Raw genomic sequence first — 19,123 nt, 5'->3', positions numbered from 1 at the left:
TCAAGAAGTTGGGGGCAACATAAGAACATCAGGGAAACCTTTCTGGGTCAGACCAGCGAGGGCCCATCTAGTTCAGTATGGTGCTTCACATTTGCCCTGGAGGACCAAATGAACTGGGCATGGAGGGCCACATGGGCCACCTCCCCCTTCTCCCCTGCCCTTGTGGAGATCACTGTGCTTCTACTGTCCCAGCAAGCCTGAAACTGGGATAAATGTTTCATCTACTCCATGGTGAGGCCTGACGCTAGGAAACCCTTTTCTCCTGCATATTTATGTAAAACATTTATAAACCTACTTTTCTCCCAGATAACTGGGGCACATCAGTCAAAAGGTACAAAACATAATTCTTAAAAACAACACAGTTAAAATTGAATTAAAGCAACCACTAGAACCTCCAGGCAGCCACAGGGCAATTTTCTGGCAGAGGCCAGGGTCCTTCTGTCTTGCAGGCTGTTCACAGCTCCAGGAGAGATGCAGGTTCCCTCTGGGAGGCCTATATCCTTACATATATATATATATATGTATGTGTGTATATATATAAACACTTCATTTATATCCACCTTTCTCCCCAATGGAGACCCAAAGCAGCTTACATTGTTCTTCACTCCTTCCTTTTACTCTCACAACAACGCAGTGAGGTAGTTTAGGTTAAGAATGTGTAAATGACCCTAGGTCACCCAGTGAGCTTCCGTAGCAGAGTGGGGATTCAAATCTTGATCTCCCAGAGCCTAGTCTGAAACTCCAACCACTACACAACACTACCTTTTGTAGGGTGGCTGCTGTTGAACAGAAGCAAGCACCTGGGCCTGGGTGAGGCATGCCAATTGCCATGGTTGCTGCCAGGCCTTGACCCAATGAATCTGCCCTCAGAGGTCCCCATAGCCCTGGAAAGGGCCCCGGCCCCCTCCTCTGCCTGAGTTCTACTGGCAGAAACGAAGGCTTGAAGGCTGGCAAGACTGTTGTGGACGGCCCAGAAATCCCCCCAAATGACCACCTCATGTCTTAAAGCCACAGGTTCTGCTTCTATTTGGGTGGGTTTTAAAAAAAAAAAATCCTGATTTTTCTGCAAATGTGGTTTTTCCCCCCAGAGTTGCAGAAAGATCTGTCTTGTCTGTTCAGGGCTTCAGTCTCTGAATCCAGGTATCTGCAGATCTGGCCATGCTGAGAATGAGTTATCGGTCCCACTGCCCTGTTGAGGTTCCTTCCCACACCCTCCGCGCGCCCCCTCGTCACGCTCCACCCCCGGCGCTGCAGGAATCCGCCAACCCCCCCGAGAGACCTGCAGCGTGCTCTCCAGCTCCTTGTTCTTGGCCAAGAGCAGGTCCTTCTCGCGCTGGATCTCCCACACCGCCTCGTGGCTGGGCCGCTGCTCTGTGGCGTGCTTCCACCGCAGGGTGTGCTTCCGCTGCAGCTTGCAGTTGTCTTCGGCCTTCAGCAAGCTGTGCCTCAGCAGGTCGACCTTCACGGGAGGGGGTTGGGGTCCCAGGAAGCAAGGCGGGGCAGGAAGAAAACACAGCTCAGCAGGTTGCCGGTGGGGCTTTCTGGCCAGCAGCCCCAATCCAGCAGGGGAGGCCATGATTTCAAAACTCTGCCTTCCAAACAGGCCCGTTTTCAAGCACTCCCCCCCCACCCTTCAGCAAAAAAACAGAACCCCAGACCTTGTTGTACCTGAATCACATTCAGACATACACGCAAGCTACACACATAAGCTGCTTACAAGCAAAACCACAGAAGCCGCTTCCCAGTGGCCCCCCTTTCCATTAGCATCAAGGAAGTGGGCGCACACGCACACACATTCCAAGGGCTGCCCCTACCCCTTCGGTCACTTTCGCTTCGCCCTGCAAAAGGGACACTGCGAGCCTTCTCCAGAACAGGCTCCATTCATTAACGTAGCGAGGCTCGCACAGGCGCTGAAGAAACTCATGACGTTGCATTGGCCAGCTAACCTCGGATGCTAAGAAAATGTTATCGTTGCTGTATCGGAATGCCAAACGTCTACAAAACCTCTTGCGTTTGCCCAGCCTCGGGGTGACGGGATCGCAGAGCTGTTTGTCTGGATCCTGACTCGCCCAGCTATGACTTCTTGGCCAATAAAGCAAGCTGTAGTTCAACCAACCTCCTTTCCCTCATTCTTTTATCGGATTCTATGAGAATGGGGGAGGCCTCAGGCACTGCAAAGGTACCAAACCTGGATCTGACCCCCCATCTTATTTATACCTCTTATCTTGTGTCAATATTCAAACCTGTAATGGTTGATCATTAAATTGTTAATCATTCTCACTAAGGCAAGCCAAGAAAATGGCATGCAGTATTTTATTTTAAATATAACTCCTGATTGTATTTTTTTCTTTCTCGGAATTTTCCACCCAAAAGCCTCAGCAAAAGTCTGATGTTTTTATCAATAGAAAATTCTTTCTGCTTCCCATTAAAACATGCAGGAAATCCAGCCAGAGCTGCCTTGGGAGCTTGTGGGATGGGGAGCAGAGGAAGAGGGGCTCATCCAAGCGATTCTTAGCCCACTGCCTTCATTTAGTGGCAAACTACATCAGCCAAAGATGAACTTGAAAAAGAACATGTGTGATTTCACGGTGTGTTGGCTTTTCAAAAAAGACATCTTTATTTTAGGGAATGGGCTGCTGGCTCTACACTCAGGGGTATTCTTCAAGGAGATTTGCTGCTGTTTCGACGCTGATTTGCGTCGGAGTCAAATTTTGGTTATTCACTGGAGATCCGTATTTTCCCCCACTGAGCAAAATAAGCCGCGTTAAAAGAGAGGCAATCCAAACCACTTTTGAGACGATCTTTCCTGTGCACTCGTGTTTTGTTGCTCGGATGCCCATGAAAAAATGTTTGCTTCACTCCCCGGGACGTCTCCTTTCTCCTCCCCCAGGAACGGTGATTGGCTGGGGGAGTTTCGCGCTCGGACAAGAATACCGCCCCTTTGGCTGCCTGCCTGCCTGCCTAGAATCCTGGCACTTCTCTCCCTCCATCCCCGCACGCCTTCCCCTCCCCTCGCCCGGGATGAGCCTTGGATCTGGGCCCACACCTGCAAGCCCAGGGGGACGTCGGACGGACGGCTCCAGGGGGAGACTGGCGGGGCACTGGGGGTGGTGGTGGTGAAAGCTCAGTCTAGGGCAGCTGGACCCGTGGGGGGGGGATGTTCAAGGGAAGGGGCTGTTGGCCTCTCTGCCCCAGAGGGGAGGGGGGATTTTTGAGAAATCGGATGGGAAAAATGTGCATCCTGAGAGTGGAAAACCCAAGGCAAAACTCCCTCCCATCACTCTTCTGAAGAGGGGTGGCCAGCCTGCTCTTATCTCCCTCCTCTCTCTCGATGCACTGTGGCCGGATCATGGCCGGCGCGCAATCCAGGGGCCTTCTTTCCTCTCCCCCCCCCCGCCATTCCCACTTTCAGCTAAACACTTCTCTGGGCACATGGATGCAATTCCTGCCCCCCCCCCAATCCTGTCTTTCATTAAAGGGCAATGGGTTCCACACCTATAGAAAATAGAGGGAAGCTTTGAGGAAAGTGCTGCCTTCCCCCCCCCCCATTTGGAATCTGACTGTTCCAAAAGCAGAACAGAGCGAGGGTGGAAGAAAAATGGAGGAGACCAGAGGGACTGGGGGTTGTTTTTTGCGCTGGGGCTGGTGAACCGCAGGAGGTAATCTGCTGGGCGGAGTTGGGGCGGAGCTGGGGGCAGGCATAAACAATGAGCCTGTTGGAAGGGGAGGCCTCCTGCAAAAGGGACAGACCAAACCGTTGTCAACTACAGCGTGCTTTGTTCCCATGAAAAACCCAAACTACAGATAATTGACGGGGATAAATCGCGGCCATGAAAAAAACATTTAAATCGTGTTTTTTTTTAGTCCGTGGCAAAACAGAAAAATGCCCCTCAGAGTGAAACTCTGGCTCAAATAGACCAAGGGTCCTGGAGCACCTGGACGGAACGGACAGCTCCCCCACCTTGGAAGCAACAGGACTGAAGGGGCCCTTGGAGAGCCTTCGTCAGGCCATGGGGGGGGGGATGACTGTCGCCAGCAGCAACAAAGGCCTTCTCCCAAAAAGCCCTTTTGAGTCGTCATGAAGTTCTTTCACTATCAGCTTTGGGGTGAACTGCTTACAAAAGAGAAAGGCAGTGATGTTCTGAGATACCCTCAGGAAGGCAACATACCCAAAAGGGTTGCTGATTTTTAATGCCACGTACTCATAACCTTCTGAGTCAGTGTTTGAAGGAAACATAGAAAAAAAATACTCTAAATTCTCTCCATCCTCTCATGCACTGGCGGGAAAGATATGCTACAAAGGAAGGCCTCCCCCTTTGGACACCTCCAGGGGAAGCCCGCCTGGGACCCCATCAGCGGCGAGGGCTAGTGGACGAGCACAGCAGGCTGAAGCCAACTGGACCAGGAGGAATCCACAAGAGACAGTGTGAAATGTGCAGATTCAGGCCTAGCCATTAGGGAGTCTGGGAGATCCAGAGAGAATCTACCAGTTCCCGCGATGGCACTTCAGACTCCGGCCCTGTGGCTGTCCACCAGACTCTGCCCCGAGACCCCACTCGCTCAAGTGCCCCTGTTTTCATCACAGATTGATCTGGGCCCCAAGAAGCCCCTTGATCTGATATCTGCTGTGACACAGGCTCACGATGGGGGGTGCTCAAGCATGCGAAACTCTCTCCCACTTGGTCCCAAGTCTTCCTCTTCAGAATCGGGGCTAAGATGTAACTTTACGACCGCTGTGGTATTTCCACTTTTCCACTTGATTCTGGCAAAACCTGGGAACACCTGGTCCTCCCGCCCCTCCCGCCTACCGCAGGACGAAAAAGGCCAACCTCCAGCTGCAGGTCTCGGTTCTTCATCAGGGCCACGTTCTTCTCCTCGCTTTGCCTGGCGTAGCTCATGGCCAGCTTGTAGTTCTCATCTTTGCATTGCTTCAGCTCCTTGCTGAGGTTGTCTCTCTCCTCCTTCATCTTGTGAGCCCTTTCCTGGTGCTTGCGCAGAACGCTGTCCTTCACCCGCATCTCCTTGAGGAGGTCATCCTTGGCGTGCAGCAGCGCGCTGAGCTCCTGGACATCCCGTCTCTCCTCGTGGACGGCGCCTTGGAGCTTGGTAATCTCTTTCATCAACAGCTCTGTCAGGCTGGACTCCCCAGCAGTGTCTGCGGGACAGAGGGAAAGTGGGCAAGGACTTCAAATGGCGGGGCAGCCTGAGGACACTGTGGGGAGTCAGCAAGACCACTCAGCGGTACTTAGCCCTGGCACAAAGCAGGCAGTAGAATTATAACGGATTTCCAAAACACAGAGATCAGTTCCTCTGGAGGAAATAAGGCTGCTTCGGAGGCTGGGCTCAATGGCAGTATGCCCAACTGAGGTCCCTCCCCTCCCCAAACCCCACTGTTCCTGGGCTCCACCCCCAAAATTTACAGCGGTTCCCAACACAGAGCTGGTAACCCAGGACTGGGCTGAAACCGCCCCCGCCCCCCACTGTTTTGTCCTCAAGCAAATGTTGTGGAAACAGACACACATAAACACGTTGGATTAACAGAAGCAATGCAAGTCAATTAAGGGATCTTGGGAATTAGCATTGGATGCATGTGTGAAAATCTTCTATACTAGAAGTCACCAGAATGCCAACCTCTGGTGGTCCCTGGACAGAACACGACTCTTAAGCTTTTGTCTGGGCCTGTGTTAAGGGCCTGCCAGCAAGATCCAGGCCCTTAAATTGACAAGGTTCAATCCAATTAGGGATGTGAGATGGAGTCAGGAAGAACTCATGTGGTGTATACTGGTGTTGCCAACTTTGAGGATGTGGGGGTGGAGGGCTTGGATCCCTCAGCCTCTGGATCTGAGAGAGTATGTGATGGCAAACCCAAACGGAATGAAGGTGTTCGAGGTGGAACGATAATTGGATCTGAGGACACACCACAATCCTTACGGAGAGAGTCCTTTTTCTTATGGGACAATTTGTCCTTCTCTTCCTCCTTGTGCTTCAGCTTTTACTTGTGCCTTTTTGCAGATGGAGCTGAGCCCTGCGGGGAAGATAAGGAACCGTGCCATTGGGTAGGCAGTGATTTGCCCCCTTTTGGAGAGGACCATAATCAAAGTTGCTGGAACTGAAGCAGCAATCTTCGGATCCGACAGAGCCAATCGATCATATCTGGGTGCTGCTGGAGCCCGATGGTCCCTCCGGAACCGATGAGGCAGCAGTCAGTATCGAAGCTGCAGCCGAACTAGGAGCGGCTTCTGAGCATGGGGTTACTAAGAGAACGGGCAGATGCAGACTGCCCAGAGGGAGGCCTCCGTGCTGACCTGATCCGACCGGATACAGATTTTAACGTATTTTTCCTGAAGGGCCATTTTTAATCTAAATGCCCGGGGCATTAGGAGTAAAGCTCATACAAATAACACAAAACTGGACATGGCGCTCCTCCCCTAGACACAGCAGGCAGCCAGTATGTTTGTCCAAATGCGGCACCTTAGTGCTGCACTTCCCACATTTCTTAAATAAGGCCTTGGATGCCACGGCGGCTCAACCGCGTGCCGGTCCCTGCACGGCAGCGGGAGAAAAAACTCCTAGGCGTGCCAGGTCAGCGAAAGCTACCTCAGATGGCCAATAAAGGGAAAAAATCAGGAAACAAAGAAAAACGATGGATCACTCACAAATATGAAGAAAAGGTTAGGAGGACACTTGAAATCACTTCTATGCGAATTTGGTGGCAGGAAAGGAACTGAGGGAAGAGGGGTCACGTAACATTTGGGTGAGAAGGAATCATCACGAACGTTCAAGGGGGGGAGATAGGCGCGCTCCCCCCCCCCTTGTATCCAGGAGGCTAGAAAAACCTTCTACCGGAAGGCAGGCCTGCAAACGCGCAGTCCCACGCATGGGGCTGCACAGAAGACTAACAATTAACCAGAGAACTGTTACATTCTGTTCTGCGGACGAGGCACACGCTTGACCCAAATGCCCCTGGGACTGGTGGATGCTGGCTGAGTGCCTGGAGCGGCCTGCAGCACTTTAATTTTATACATTTATATGCCAGAACTCTTGATTTTAAAAATGTCTAAGTGATTTGCAACATTAAAATTCAATTTGATTAAATGACTATTAAGCCAAAATTAAACTAAAAGAACAGTGTTAAATAATTAAATTATTTCTATAAAACTAAAAATAAAAGAATGTAAAAATCAAAGACCAGTAGTACAAAATGGGAAGCTAATTATGCAACATGTAAAAATGCAATCATAAAATGCATTGATTTTGGATTGTTTGAGGGAAAAATATTGTATAGCAGATCTCAGGTCAACCTCTATATAATTTTTGTGGTTTCAAGAAAAGGGATCAGAAAGGCTTGGTGGGTGAGTCCAATGATCCATCTAGTCCAGCATCCTGTCTCACACAGTGGCCAACCAGTTGCCTGGAGGACCAACAACCTGGCCACAGAGGCCCAGGCTTTCACCTCGTGCTGCCTTCTAGTGCCACCTTGTAGGAAGGAGCACAACCATTGATGGGCTGTGCCCCAGATCCCACTGTTGGTGACGCGGTGGTCCATGAGATCAACCATGTCGAAAGCTGCTGACAGATCCAACAAAAGCAGCCCTGACCTGCCTCTGTCCAGCTGTTGCTGGAGATCGGCAGTGACCAGAGCCGTCTCCACCCCATGGCCAGGGCAGAAGCCCAACTGGAAGGGGATGTCAGGCCTGCTTTCCACAGCTCTAAGCAGCCTGTCAGACTGTGACTGTTTTAGTTTCGATTCCACCAGGTGCCTCTCAAGGCCGACCTTGCTAACTGCTGAATTCCTGTTCCAGTGCTATCTCCCGTGGGAACGGCTCCTCAGTAGAAGGGGGGGCGCCTTGACCTGTGGTGACTAATACTTTCCCTTATAGGCCTACCCTGTGCTCCCAACTGCCATTTGTGCCAATGTACCTGTAAGCTCTGCATACCTGTATGTTTTCCAATAAATCAGCTCTCTTTTGGACTCCTTGTCTGTGGATGCTATTTGTGGGACTACCACGGGGACAAGTGCTCACAGGAATCCAGAGCTGATGTATCCTCCAGAAATCGCTGCAGCTTCTCAGTGACCGCTCTCTCAGCCACCTTACCACCTTACCCAGGTACGAAAGGTTCGATACTGGTCGGTAGTTGCCAAGATCTTTCAGGCCTAAAGATGACTTCTTTACGAGCGGTCTTACCACTTCACATAGATACATATACTTGTGGCCATCACTACATCCACTGGCAGTGAGTTCCATAGTTCTTTTGCCAATTTTTTTAAATCTGTGAAGGTATGGTATATTTGGAAACAGAAACTTTCACGTGGATGTTCTCTTGTTAAGTTCCATATTTTAATTAAACCTTCTCAACAGTGGATTATTTAGGAAATATAGGTATATGAAATCAATTTGGTTTCTCTTCTGTAGTATTCTGCAACTGTCAAATGTTATCTCTTGAGAGCAAGTAATCAAGAAAATTGACAGTTTTAGACCCTTTATATTTCAGCATTTCCAAATTAGAAGTGCTGCTATGTTACTGCACAGAAAATACCATCCCATAAGGAATAAGACTGATTTTGAAAGGTTGCTGATTGGTAAAGGGCTAATAAGCCTGATTTGTCAGAATTTTTTTTCACAGGTGAGAAAATCGATCATTTCTAGTATAAATGAAATAGTGATCCTAGACTGGAAATAATAGAGGGCTAGAAATTGATTTGGTCCAAAACAATATCTGATAATATATCAGTGGACTTGATAGTGAACTACTCTGAAACTTTGGAATCTGATTCCTGGTAAACTGAGACATCTTTATAACCCAGCAGTAGGTATAAGGCAGGCCCTGTCGTCAGAGTTGCCTGTATCTTGTGGGCACTGCACTTTTACAGAATGATTCTGAAAAGAAGTCTTGACTATGATGGGACGTGTTGGAATATGACTTCTATCTGGACCTCGAGTTACTCCTGTTGGACTTCCTTAAGGATATCATCTTAGATAACAATTAGAATTTGTATCATGTCTGGTAATTGCATCTTGTATCTGCATTGCTTCCCATGGGGGGGAATCAAACCCCCTCCCCTTAACAGTTTGTACACACAGATATGGGACTTTGCACTGGTGTCCGAAATATCACATTATGGAAGATTAAGACCTAATTTATGTCATAATAAATTTACTGGAAAAGTGTCATGATTTATAAGGCTCTGGAATGATTAATTTAATGACAGTGCTTTGACCCTTTGTGCTCTTTTAACTGCAGCAAATGAAAAGATTAAAAGGAAATGAGAAGAGAAATTAATCTCTCTGACAGTACTGTAATTGGGGAGAAATATATATCCTGTATTTTATTGATATCTGTTTCTTTCCTGAGGAACTTACTCTGCAGGAAGGTATAAGACAAAATCACAAACAGGAGGGACTTGACCTTAGTATAATAGGTGGGTAGAACACAATATTTTAGGGATGGAGATTCTTCTTGTACTCCTGGATTAGAATGAATGGTGTCATGGTGAAATAATTTGGGAATAACATTTAAGAACCTGTTATTCTGAGGGAGCAATCCCCCTACTTGGTAAATTCCCTGAAGAGTCAGCTGAGCTTTTGGCAAAGAAGCTCCGATTAGGAGAAGACCCTCAGCTTACGCTCCAAACTGCCAAGTTCTGCGACGTTGCTATTAAAATACACAGAACTTTATTAGAAAATGATTGTTAGAATATTTTGCAGTTTTATCAATTTTAAGATGATAATTTTAACCAGGGGTTGCTTTTATTGATCTTACACCTTTATATGTCCTGTGATTCTTACACCTTTATATGATACTTTGATTATATGTCTGTGATTCTGCGGTGCCAAACTATTGAGTCTGGAATTTTTGATGTATTGGCACGTGATTGGTTAGTCGACCGTATTCATAAATTTGAATTTGAATTTGAGGGAGCAAATAGCAATCCTAAACAGGTCTATTAAGAGGTAAGTCCCATTTAATTAATTGGAGCTTACTCCCAGAAAATGTTCTTAGGATTGCAGTCTGAATTTCGAATGATGGAAGAAATTATGCCCCTTAGCATTAGAATAATGCTGATTGGTCTTCTGTTTTAGGATGTCAGAAGTTTTAATAGCTGCATCTGATAGGGAACTCATAATTGTGAGTGTTGTACCTTAGATGGCTTCTCTATGTACAAAAGCTCAGATGTTAGATGCGTAGGGCCACTGTCACGTGTAGGGATTAGAAGAAATAAATATCAGCAACAATTCAGCACAATGGAGCAGCATGATGAATCAGGGGTGACCATTGAGTAGCATCATGAATCGGGGGTGACCATTCCAAAAACGCTTGGCAAACCATCAGGGGATTGTGCAGTACCCCAGCTGAAGGACTGTAGCGAGAATATTCCATGGATTGGGTGCCACCACTAAGGCAGTCCTGCCCCTTTTGGCAGTCCACCCCTCTTTCAAGGGCAGATGGGGCAGGGGCCTACAATGCTCAACATAGAATTATAGAAAGGCTAAACATACCGAGCTCCTTTATCCTTTCTCATAGGACTTGGTCTCCAGACCCCTCACCATCTTTGTTGATCTCCTCTGGACATATTCCCGGTGTTGGAGTAGGATGTGGGACTCCCAGTTTCCAACCCCTACTCGGCCATAGAACCTACCTCAAAAGGTTGGTGTGAGGATAAAACAGAGGAGAGGGGAACACTTTGGGTCCCTTTTGGGAAGAAAGGTGGGGATATAAATGAAGCATATAAACTCTGAGCCACCTACACATTGGCTTAATCTACATACCAATAGTGAAGTCAGCCAAATCTGAGGATATTTAAGTCTGATGACTGGAGCTGTGAACAGGCAAAGGCAGCTCTTACTACAAACCTGAAAAGGGCCCCAGGTTTGCAGAAAAATCTGAAATATCAATATATATATATATAGATTGGGGGTTTAAAAAACCCCAAAATGATAAAAGGAGTACCTGTAGCTTCAAGAAACAGTGGCTGTTGCTAGACAACCACAGTATTCCAGGCTGGGTTTTTGTAAGTAAGAAGGCAGGGGAAGAGGGCTGGGTCCTTTCCAGGTCTATTTTGGCCTTTGAGAGAGGACTCATTGGGGCCAGGCCTGACTAGGGTTGCCAGCTCCAGGTTGGGAAATTCCTGGAGATTTTGGGGTGGAGTCTGAGGAGGGGAGGGAGCTCAGTAGGATATAATGCCATAGAGTCAGTCCACCCTCCAAAGAAGTCATTTTCTCCAGGGGGACAGATCTCTGTCATCTGGAGATCAGTTGTAGTTCCAGGAAATCTCCAGGCTCCACCTGGAGGTTGGCACCATAGGCCTGACAGCAACCACTGGGTGACTTGATATCACCTGATTTGCATGACTCAACTAGGCCTGGCTGCTTGCTGCTCTTCAACAGCAGCCACCCTATGAAAGCCAGTGTGGTGTAGCAGTTAGAGCTTCAGAGCAGGGTTCAAATTCCCACCTTGCTGTGGAAACTCACTGGGTGATTTTGGGCTAGACACATACTTTCAGCGTAACCTACTTCACAGGGTTGTTGTGAGGATGAAAAGGAGGAGAGGAGAAGAATGTAAGATGGTTTGGTCCCCACCGTGGAGTAAGGTGTAGCATCAATGAAGTAAATAATAAATATAGCTGAAGATTGGAGGCAGATGTAAGGTAGGTTGGGGAATGGCTGAGAAGGACAGAATGAGGCAAAGAAAGGGCAGAGAATATGAGGGTTGTCAGGAGGAGGGAAAGGGAAAATAACGTGGAGAGGGAAATAAGGGGACAGTGAGGTGCCCCCCCACAAGTCTTTGAAGGCTCCCTAACATACAAGGGGCCTGGCCCTGTGGCCGGTGCCCCACAACTCAGCCATCGTTTTCCTAGGTAGAGGCTGCTGGTGAGGGGTGGGAGAGGGAAGGCTGAAGGTGGGGGTATAGATAAAGGTAGGTTGGCTGCTGAGTGGAAAGGAGAGACGGAATCAGGGCAGGGGGCTTTCAGGGAAGGGAAAGAGGAAATTGTGGGGGAGGGGAAATGAGATGCCTCCCGCAAGTCCTTGTGGGTTTCTGCTTGTATTACCTATAATCATAGAGAAGACTCTGCTGGGCTCATTGCCTGTTATTTTCTTATAAAGATGAGGGTAGTACAATTCCAGGCTCTCAAGGAATGCCACAAAACCTTTTTGACCTGTCCTTTGAAGAATATCCAGGAGAACCCCTGCAAATACAGAGGGAAGGAGTTTTTAGCACAGAATATCAGAAACTCTGAAATGCCCTTCCCCATGAGGCACCCACCTAGGGTTGCCAACCTCCAGGTGGTGGCTGGAGATCTCCTGCTATTACAAATGATCTCGTCAATAGAAATCAGTTCACCTGAAGAAAATGGCCACTTTTGCAATTAGATCCCATGGCATTGAAGTCCCTCCCCAAACACCGCCCTTCTCAGGCTCCGCCCCCAAAACCTCCCACCAGTGGCGAAGAGGGACCTGGCAACCCTACACCCACCCTACTTTCTTTTAGGTGCCCAGCTAGGGTTGCCAACCTCCAGGCTAGGGCTGTTGATTCGGTTCGGCCCGAACTGAAAAACAGCCGAATTTCCCCTGATTCGGTGGTTTTTAGTTCGGGACGAACTGAACTCAAAAATGGCGGGCAACCGGGGGGGCCGAATTCAGCGAGTTCGGGAGTTCACGAATAAATCCGGCCAATTCGGGGCCGTCAGTAAGCAGCATAACCGTCAGTAAGCAGCATTCTCCTCCCCCAGCCAATCGGTGGCCAAGCTGGGTCTTCTTCTGGCCAATCAGTCAGGATTGAGTACTGGAGGAATCAGCTGATGTGCGGCCCAGCCGGGGAGAGAGAGAGAGAGGGAAATCCTCGTGCGTGTGGGTGTGTGTGGGGGGGTGCTTGTGCACATTCACTCCTTTCTGTGGCTGCAGGGTATTTTTTTGGAGTACAAACCCCAAACTTTCAGTGGAGCTTCAGATGAGCCTTCTTAAGATACCCCCCAAGTTTTGTAAACATTGGGTCAGGGGGTCTCGAGATATGGGCTCCACCCCTTTTACCTCTCCCCCTTTTCCATTTCCATGGCGGCAGGGGGCACTTTTTTGGGGATACAGCCCCCAAACTTTCAGCATAGCTTCAGACAATCCTTCTTAAGATACCACCCAAACTTTGTAAAGATGGGTTCAGTGGGGGCAGAAATATCGGCTTCCCCCCTTTTCTCTTTCTGTGGCTGCAGGGGGCGCATTTTTGGGGGTGCAGATCCCAAACTTTGAGTGGAGCTTCAGACAAACCTTCTTAAGAGACCATCCAAGTTTTGTAAACATTGGGTCAGGGGGTCCCGAGATATGGGCTTTCCCCTTTCCCCTTTCCCCTATTGGGATGAATGGGATCCTGTATGCATCTCCTCCAGAGCAAAACGTCCCGTGCCTAAATGGAAACGTCTTGGATTACCCAGTCCTCCCCAGCCCCTCCTGATGGAACAGAAGACAGCCACAGTAAGGCCCCTTTGGGGGGCTTTAATCTATAATTTTTCTCCTGTGTGTGTGTGTGTGGGGGGGAAGCAGAGTCTGTGTGTGTGTGGGGAGGGAGCAGTTTCTGTGGGTGGGGGGGAGGCCAAAGGGGGCTTTTGCCGGTTCTGCCTGGGGTGTGTGTTTCCCCTTGAGTCTCTCTCTCCCTGGTTTGAGGGGGGGTTTCAGTTGTGTGTCTTCAGGCTTTCCCTCATTCATAAAAAACTTCTCAGCTGTTTGTCGGGGCTGGGAGCTTTGTGCGTGGGCGGCAAGCTCTGCTTAGAGATGCACATTAAGGGTGGGGGGACCCCTTTCGGGGCCCATATCTCAGCCCCCCCTGACCCAATCTTTAGAAAACTTGGGGGGTCTTTCAAGAAACGTCCTTTGAAGCTCTGCTGAAAGTTTGGGACCTCTACCCCCAAAAATGCCCCCCCCAGAGCTGCGGAAAGGCGCGGTTGTGTTTTTAATGGCTTTATTCGGCCGAATTTTTTTCACAAACTTTGAATTCCCGCCAAATTGCACTGACCCGAAGCGGGGGAGTTCGGACTTTGGCATATCCCGAATCTAAACGGGCCGAATTCAGCCGAATCTGAACTATACCGAATTTTTTTTAATTCAACAGCCCTACTCCAGGCAGTGGTTGGAGATCTCCCGATATTACAACTGAACTTCAGGCAACAGAGATCAGTTCCCCTGGAGAAAATGGACCTGGCAATTGGACTCTTAAGTCATTGAGGTCCCTCCCCTCCCCAAACCCTGGCCCTCCTCAGGCTCTGCCCCCAAAATCTCCAGGTATTTCCCAACCCGGGGTGGCAACCCTATGCCCAGCCCAAGCGTCTCTTTTCATCCCGGGGCTCATCTCTTAACGCTGTTTTTATAGTCTGCTTCTAGGCTGAGAACGTCTGGCCCAAGAAGACCTGGCCCTTCCACCTGGCTCTTTGTTTGTGCTGTTTATATGCTCTGGCCAAGTTTCAGTGTGTGAGTTTAATTAATGGATGTACTTTGTATAGGGTTGCCAGCTCCAGGTTGGGAAATACCTGGAGATTTTGGGGGCGGAGCCTGATCTATACACCCGTATAGATCTACGGTGAGGCCTCATTTGGAATACTGTGTGCAGTTCTGGTTGTTGTGTCTCAAAAAGGACACTGCAAAGCTGGAAGAAGTACAGAAGGGAGCAACCAAAATGATTAAGGGATTGGTGTGCCCTTCCCTACGAGGAAAGGCTGAAGAGTCTGGGACCTTTCAGTTTAGAAAAGAGATGGGCTACGGGGCAATATTATAGAGGTTTATAAAATTATGTACAGGGTAGAAAGGGTGGACAGAGGAAACCTTTTTTTCTTTCTCCCAAAATGCTAGGGCATCCAGTGAAGCTGATGGGCAGTAGATTTAGGATGGCCAAAAGGAAAAACTTCTTTATAAAGCATGTGATTATAATGTGGAATTTGCTGCCAGAGGATGCACTGATGGCCACAGGCACAGGCAGCTTTAAAAGGAGATTGGACAGATTCATGGAGGAGAGGCCTATCAGTGGCTACTACCCATGGTGACTAAAGGGAACTTCCATGTTCAGAGACAGTCAACCTCTGAATCCCAGTGAGACAGGATGCTGGACTAGATGGACCCTCACTGGTCTGATACAGAAGGGCTCTTCTGATGTTCTTGTGAGTTATATATGTTAGCCCTGGATGTAGCAGGCACCTTTCATTTTTCTCGATCCAGAGTTTACATGCCCAAAGTGTGCTTACCCGTCTTTCTCTTCCGGATCACCAGGCTGGGGTCATTGAGGATTTGCTCCTCATCATCATGATTTATGACTCGGCACTGCCGGAGATAAGGCGTTATCTTGGAAGGGTCTATCACCGAAATCAACTTCACCCGGAAGTTCTCCAGGCTGCTCCAACAAGACTCATCGTCATCCTCTGGCTCAGAGGGTGAACAGCAGAGCTTGGCCTCTTTTGCTTCTAGAGAAGTGCAGGGTGAGGTAGAGGGGAAAGCAGCCATCAGCTGGAAGGCAAAGGGAACACAATGTGATACTGAAGAAATAGGGACTGGGAACAGCTGTGTCAGGCTTCAGTACCCCATAGCGTCTCAGCAATAAACTTTACTCCAGACGTGGCAGAGTTTAAAGATTTATTAAGAAAAGCTAACGGGTCAGTAGGTCTAACAAACTTAAGGTCAGAATGCAGGTATGGGGAATACAGGGCATCTTTATAGGGGACATACAATACATTTGGTTACATCATTGGTAGGACATGAAAGGGTAAGCTACATCAAAGGAAGAGTATTTGTCTCCTCGAGAGCAGATAGCAGTTTTACCATTGGAAGGCTTACTTTGAAGTGGAGATCGCTGACTCCGGTCTTCACACCGATACCTCAACTTCCCACGGGAAAGGAAGTGGCTTTGATACTAAACATATGCTTATCCGGGGCCCGAATGGATGCCCTGGCTGACACTCCGCCTCCCCAAAGACTCCTCCCCGGGACATCCCGGTTTGGCGGGGTAGAGCCGATGGAAATCTGCTACCAGGGTGGGGGCTTTTACGTGCCTAGCGGACACCTATTCATCGTGGCTAGATGTCAGATAGGGCTTCTAACAGCTCCATTCCCAAACAAGATGGTTTCCCCGCGAACAAGATGGAGCTCTCCATGCACTCCTCCCCCCCCCCGTTTTGCACACGAGCTCTGGCCAGGGATTTACAATTGTATTGGGATCCGCCCATGTAAATCTCCGATCTGATATCGGATCCCGCGCACAAAGCCGAGAGTCCGGCCATCTCCTCCACTGATTGCTTACAATTGTTTCTATTTCAGTTTTACTTAAGTCGTTACCGGCAGGAAATGACTACATTGTCTCTTTGTTCTTGTAACCCTATTGTATCAGCCCTATATATGTATCCATACTCCCCCAGTCATGTATTCCAGCCTTGCTCGTCTCCTTACTGAAGTCACTGACTTTCGGAATAAATCCTTGAATCGCTGCTCTGTCTGGATTGGAGTTTTATTGCCTGAAAAGCCGTGCCTTGCTGAAGCCTGACACTAGAGTTTAGATGTTTCCAATGCACGAGACACTCCAGCTGGCCCCTCTGCACCCGAGAATCTAATACCTTGGAAATCTCGAAGTGTTGTTCCCCCTGCACCATGATCGGGGTCGCAGCCGCGGGTTCAGGGTGCCATTCAGGTGCCGGTACAAAAGGTTTTAACAGACTTACATGGAACACCGGGTGTACCCCCTGTAAAGTTTTTGGCAGTTCCAACTCCACTGTAACTTCATTGATAACCCGGGAGATTGTGAACTGCCCCACAAATTTCTGACTCAGTTTCTTGCTCGGACGTAAAGATCTGAGATTCTTGGTGGAGAGGTACACCTTCCCTCCGACCTTTAATTCCCATTGGGGTGCCCTGTGTTTGTCTGCCTACACCTTGTACTTTTCCTTCGCCTGTTCCAAATTTTTTACCAGCCAGGGCCAAGTGTTCCACACTGTGTTGGCCCATGCTGATACTTCGGGGGGATCGCCGCCCGGCGGGAGGGGTACGGCCCGTAAGGGTCTGAAGTCCATTCCGTAGATTGCTTTGAACGGACTTATACCGGTAGCAGAGTGTACCGAGTTATTATAGGCATATTCTGCCAACGGCAGCAGGTCGATCCAATTGTCCTGGTGGTAATTCACAAAACAACACATGTAACATTCTACCACCACGTTAACCCTTTCGGTTTGCCCATCCGTCTGCAGATGATAGGCTAAAGACAAACCCTGTTGCACACCCACAAGTCCTAAAAACGATTTCCAAAATTTTGACACGAACACGGACCCCCTGTCACTCATGACCTTCCGCGGAAAGCCGTGCAATCTGAAAATCTGGTGTACAAATAAGCGAGCTAATTTGTGTGCAGAGGGCATCCTTTCGCAGGGGACGAGATGAACTTGCTTCGAGAAGAGATCTGTAACCACCCACAGAACCGTTTTGCCCTGGCTAGATGGGAGGTCAGTTACGAAATCCATCCCGATCACCCGCCAGGGAGCCTCTGGAGACTCTAGGGGCTTGAGTAATCCAGGGGATTTCCCCATTAAGCATTTGCTCGTTGTGCACACGGGGCAAGATTTTATGAACACATCAATGTCCTGGCGCATCCCTGGCCACCAGAACTGCCTTCTCACCAGGTGTAAGGTTTTCACAAACCCAAAATGTCCCCCCGTTTTGGAACTGTGGCTCCATCCCAACACCTCCCTTCGCAACTCTGTGGGGATGTAGTGTTTATCCTCGTGGGCGCCTTCCCCTAATAGTACCTGGGATGGGAGTGACTTCTCCCTCTGCTCTCGCTGAAGAGCCTCCCCCCACCTACGCTTGGACGCTTCTGGGAGCTCCTCCGGGATTGCTAAGGAGCGGGGGGTAGATGCAGGTGGCCCCTGAGGGGGGACCAGGACCGACTCTACTGCCCTGTCTCCTCGCTCTCGTTGACAGGACTCCCTCTCCCCCCTGCGATCATGACCGGAGGATCCCCTGGGATCCCCGGGGATGGGGGAGCGGAGGCAGCCCTCACCCGAGAGGAGTCAGGGACAGACCCTCTCGCAGCTGCGTGGGATTGGGCTCTGGTCAGGAGTCCCGCGCTACTCCCCTCCGTAGCCAAGCCCAGGTGTTCCCGGGTGAAAAGGGAACCCACTGGCCGGACTCGACATTCGTATTGCGGCATCTGGGACAGCCCGTCGGCCAGGCAGTTGTCCTTTCCGGGCCTGTGTTTAATGGTGAAGTGGAATTTGGAGAAAAAGTCTACCCAGCGCAGCTATTTGGCTGACAGCTTCCGCTGACCCAATATGGCCTCAAGATTTCGGTGGTCCATCCAGACCTCAAAGGGTTCCACCGCCCCCTCCAGGAACTGCCGCCAGACCGTGAGGGCATGCTTGATAGCCATGGCTTCCTTCTCTCCGATCGGCCAGTTTAGCTCCGGTCCAGAGAATTTTTTCAAAAAATAGGCACAGGGTTTAATCACCCCTTGTTTATCCCTTTGAAGGAGCACACCTCCCATTGCCTTTTCCGAGGCATCTACTTGAAGGGTAAATGACTTAGAACAATCTGGGTGAGCCAGAACGGGCTCGGAGGTAAAGCGCTCCTTCAGAGTTTCAAATGCCGCCTGATACCGGTCATGCCAAGGCACTTGGCAATGCGCCAAGGTGGCCTCCTGCCCCTTCCCCTTGGTTTTGAGTAGATCGGTGATCTGTAAGGCTATTTCGGCAAAGTCCTGAATAAAACCTCTATAAAAATTTGCGAAACCCAAGAACTGTTGTACTTGCTTGTGAGTCCTGGGGGGTTCCCACTCCCATACCGCCTGAACTTTTTCAGGATCCACAATCAAACCTTGGGGGAAAATAACATATCCGAGAAAAGACAACTGGATTTGGTTGGATGCACACTTGGACAGCTTAGCATATAAATGATTATCCCTTAAGCGACGCAAAACCTCCCGCACCAAACCCCGGTGTTCCTCGGGGTCCTTGGAGTATATCAGAATATCATCCAAATAAACGATTACCCCTTTAAACAGTAGATCATGGAGGATCTCATTAATTAATTGCATGAAGCACGATGGTGCCCCAGAAAGACCGAAAGGCATTACCATAAATTCAAACAATCTGTAACAAAAAGAAAAGGCC

At 49.2% G+C, this 19,123-nt stretch overlaps 1 protein-coding gene across 1 annotated transcript in view; it reads right to left on the bottom strand.

Moving 5' to 3' along the window:
* Nucleotides 1-16,615, bottom strand: part of CARD9 (caspase recruitment domain family member 9) — a 28,140-nt gene extending 11,525 nt beyond the window's left edge. The window contains exons 1-5 of the mRNA XM_056860208.1: nucleotides 16,580-16,615; nucleotides 15,221-15,479; nucleotides 12,050-12,187; nucleotides 4,830-5,155; nucleotides 1,280-1,459 (exon numbers count right to left, since the gene is read on the bottom strand). Of these exons, the coding sequence (XP_056716186.1) occupies nucleotides 1,280-1,459; nucleotides 4,830-5,155; nucleotides 12,050-12,187; nucleotides 15,221-15,479; nucleotides 16,580-16,615 (939 nt within the window). The remainder of the gene's footprint in view (nucleotides 1-1,279; nucleotides 1,460-4,829; nucleotides 5,156-12,049; nucleotides 12,188-15,220; nucleotides 15,480-16,579) is intronic.
* Between the last annotated feature and the right edge of the window lie 2,508 nt (nucleotides 16,616-19,123).

The sequence above is a fragment of the Euleptes europaea genome, chromosome 14 (assembly GCF_029931775.1).
Source record: "Euleptes europaea isolate rEulEur1 chromosome 14, rEulEur1.hap1, whole genome shotgun sequence".
Taxonomy (NCBI): Eukaryota; Metazoa; Chordata; class Lepidosauria; order Squamata; family Sphaerodactylidae; genus Euleptes; species Euleptes europaea.
Note: the sequence above shows the minus strand (reverse complement) of the source record. Positions and strands in the feature narration are given on the sequence as shown.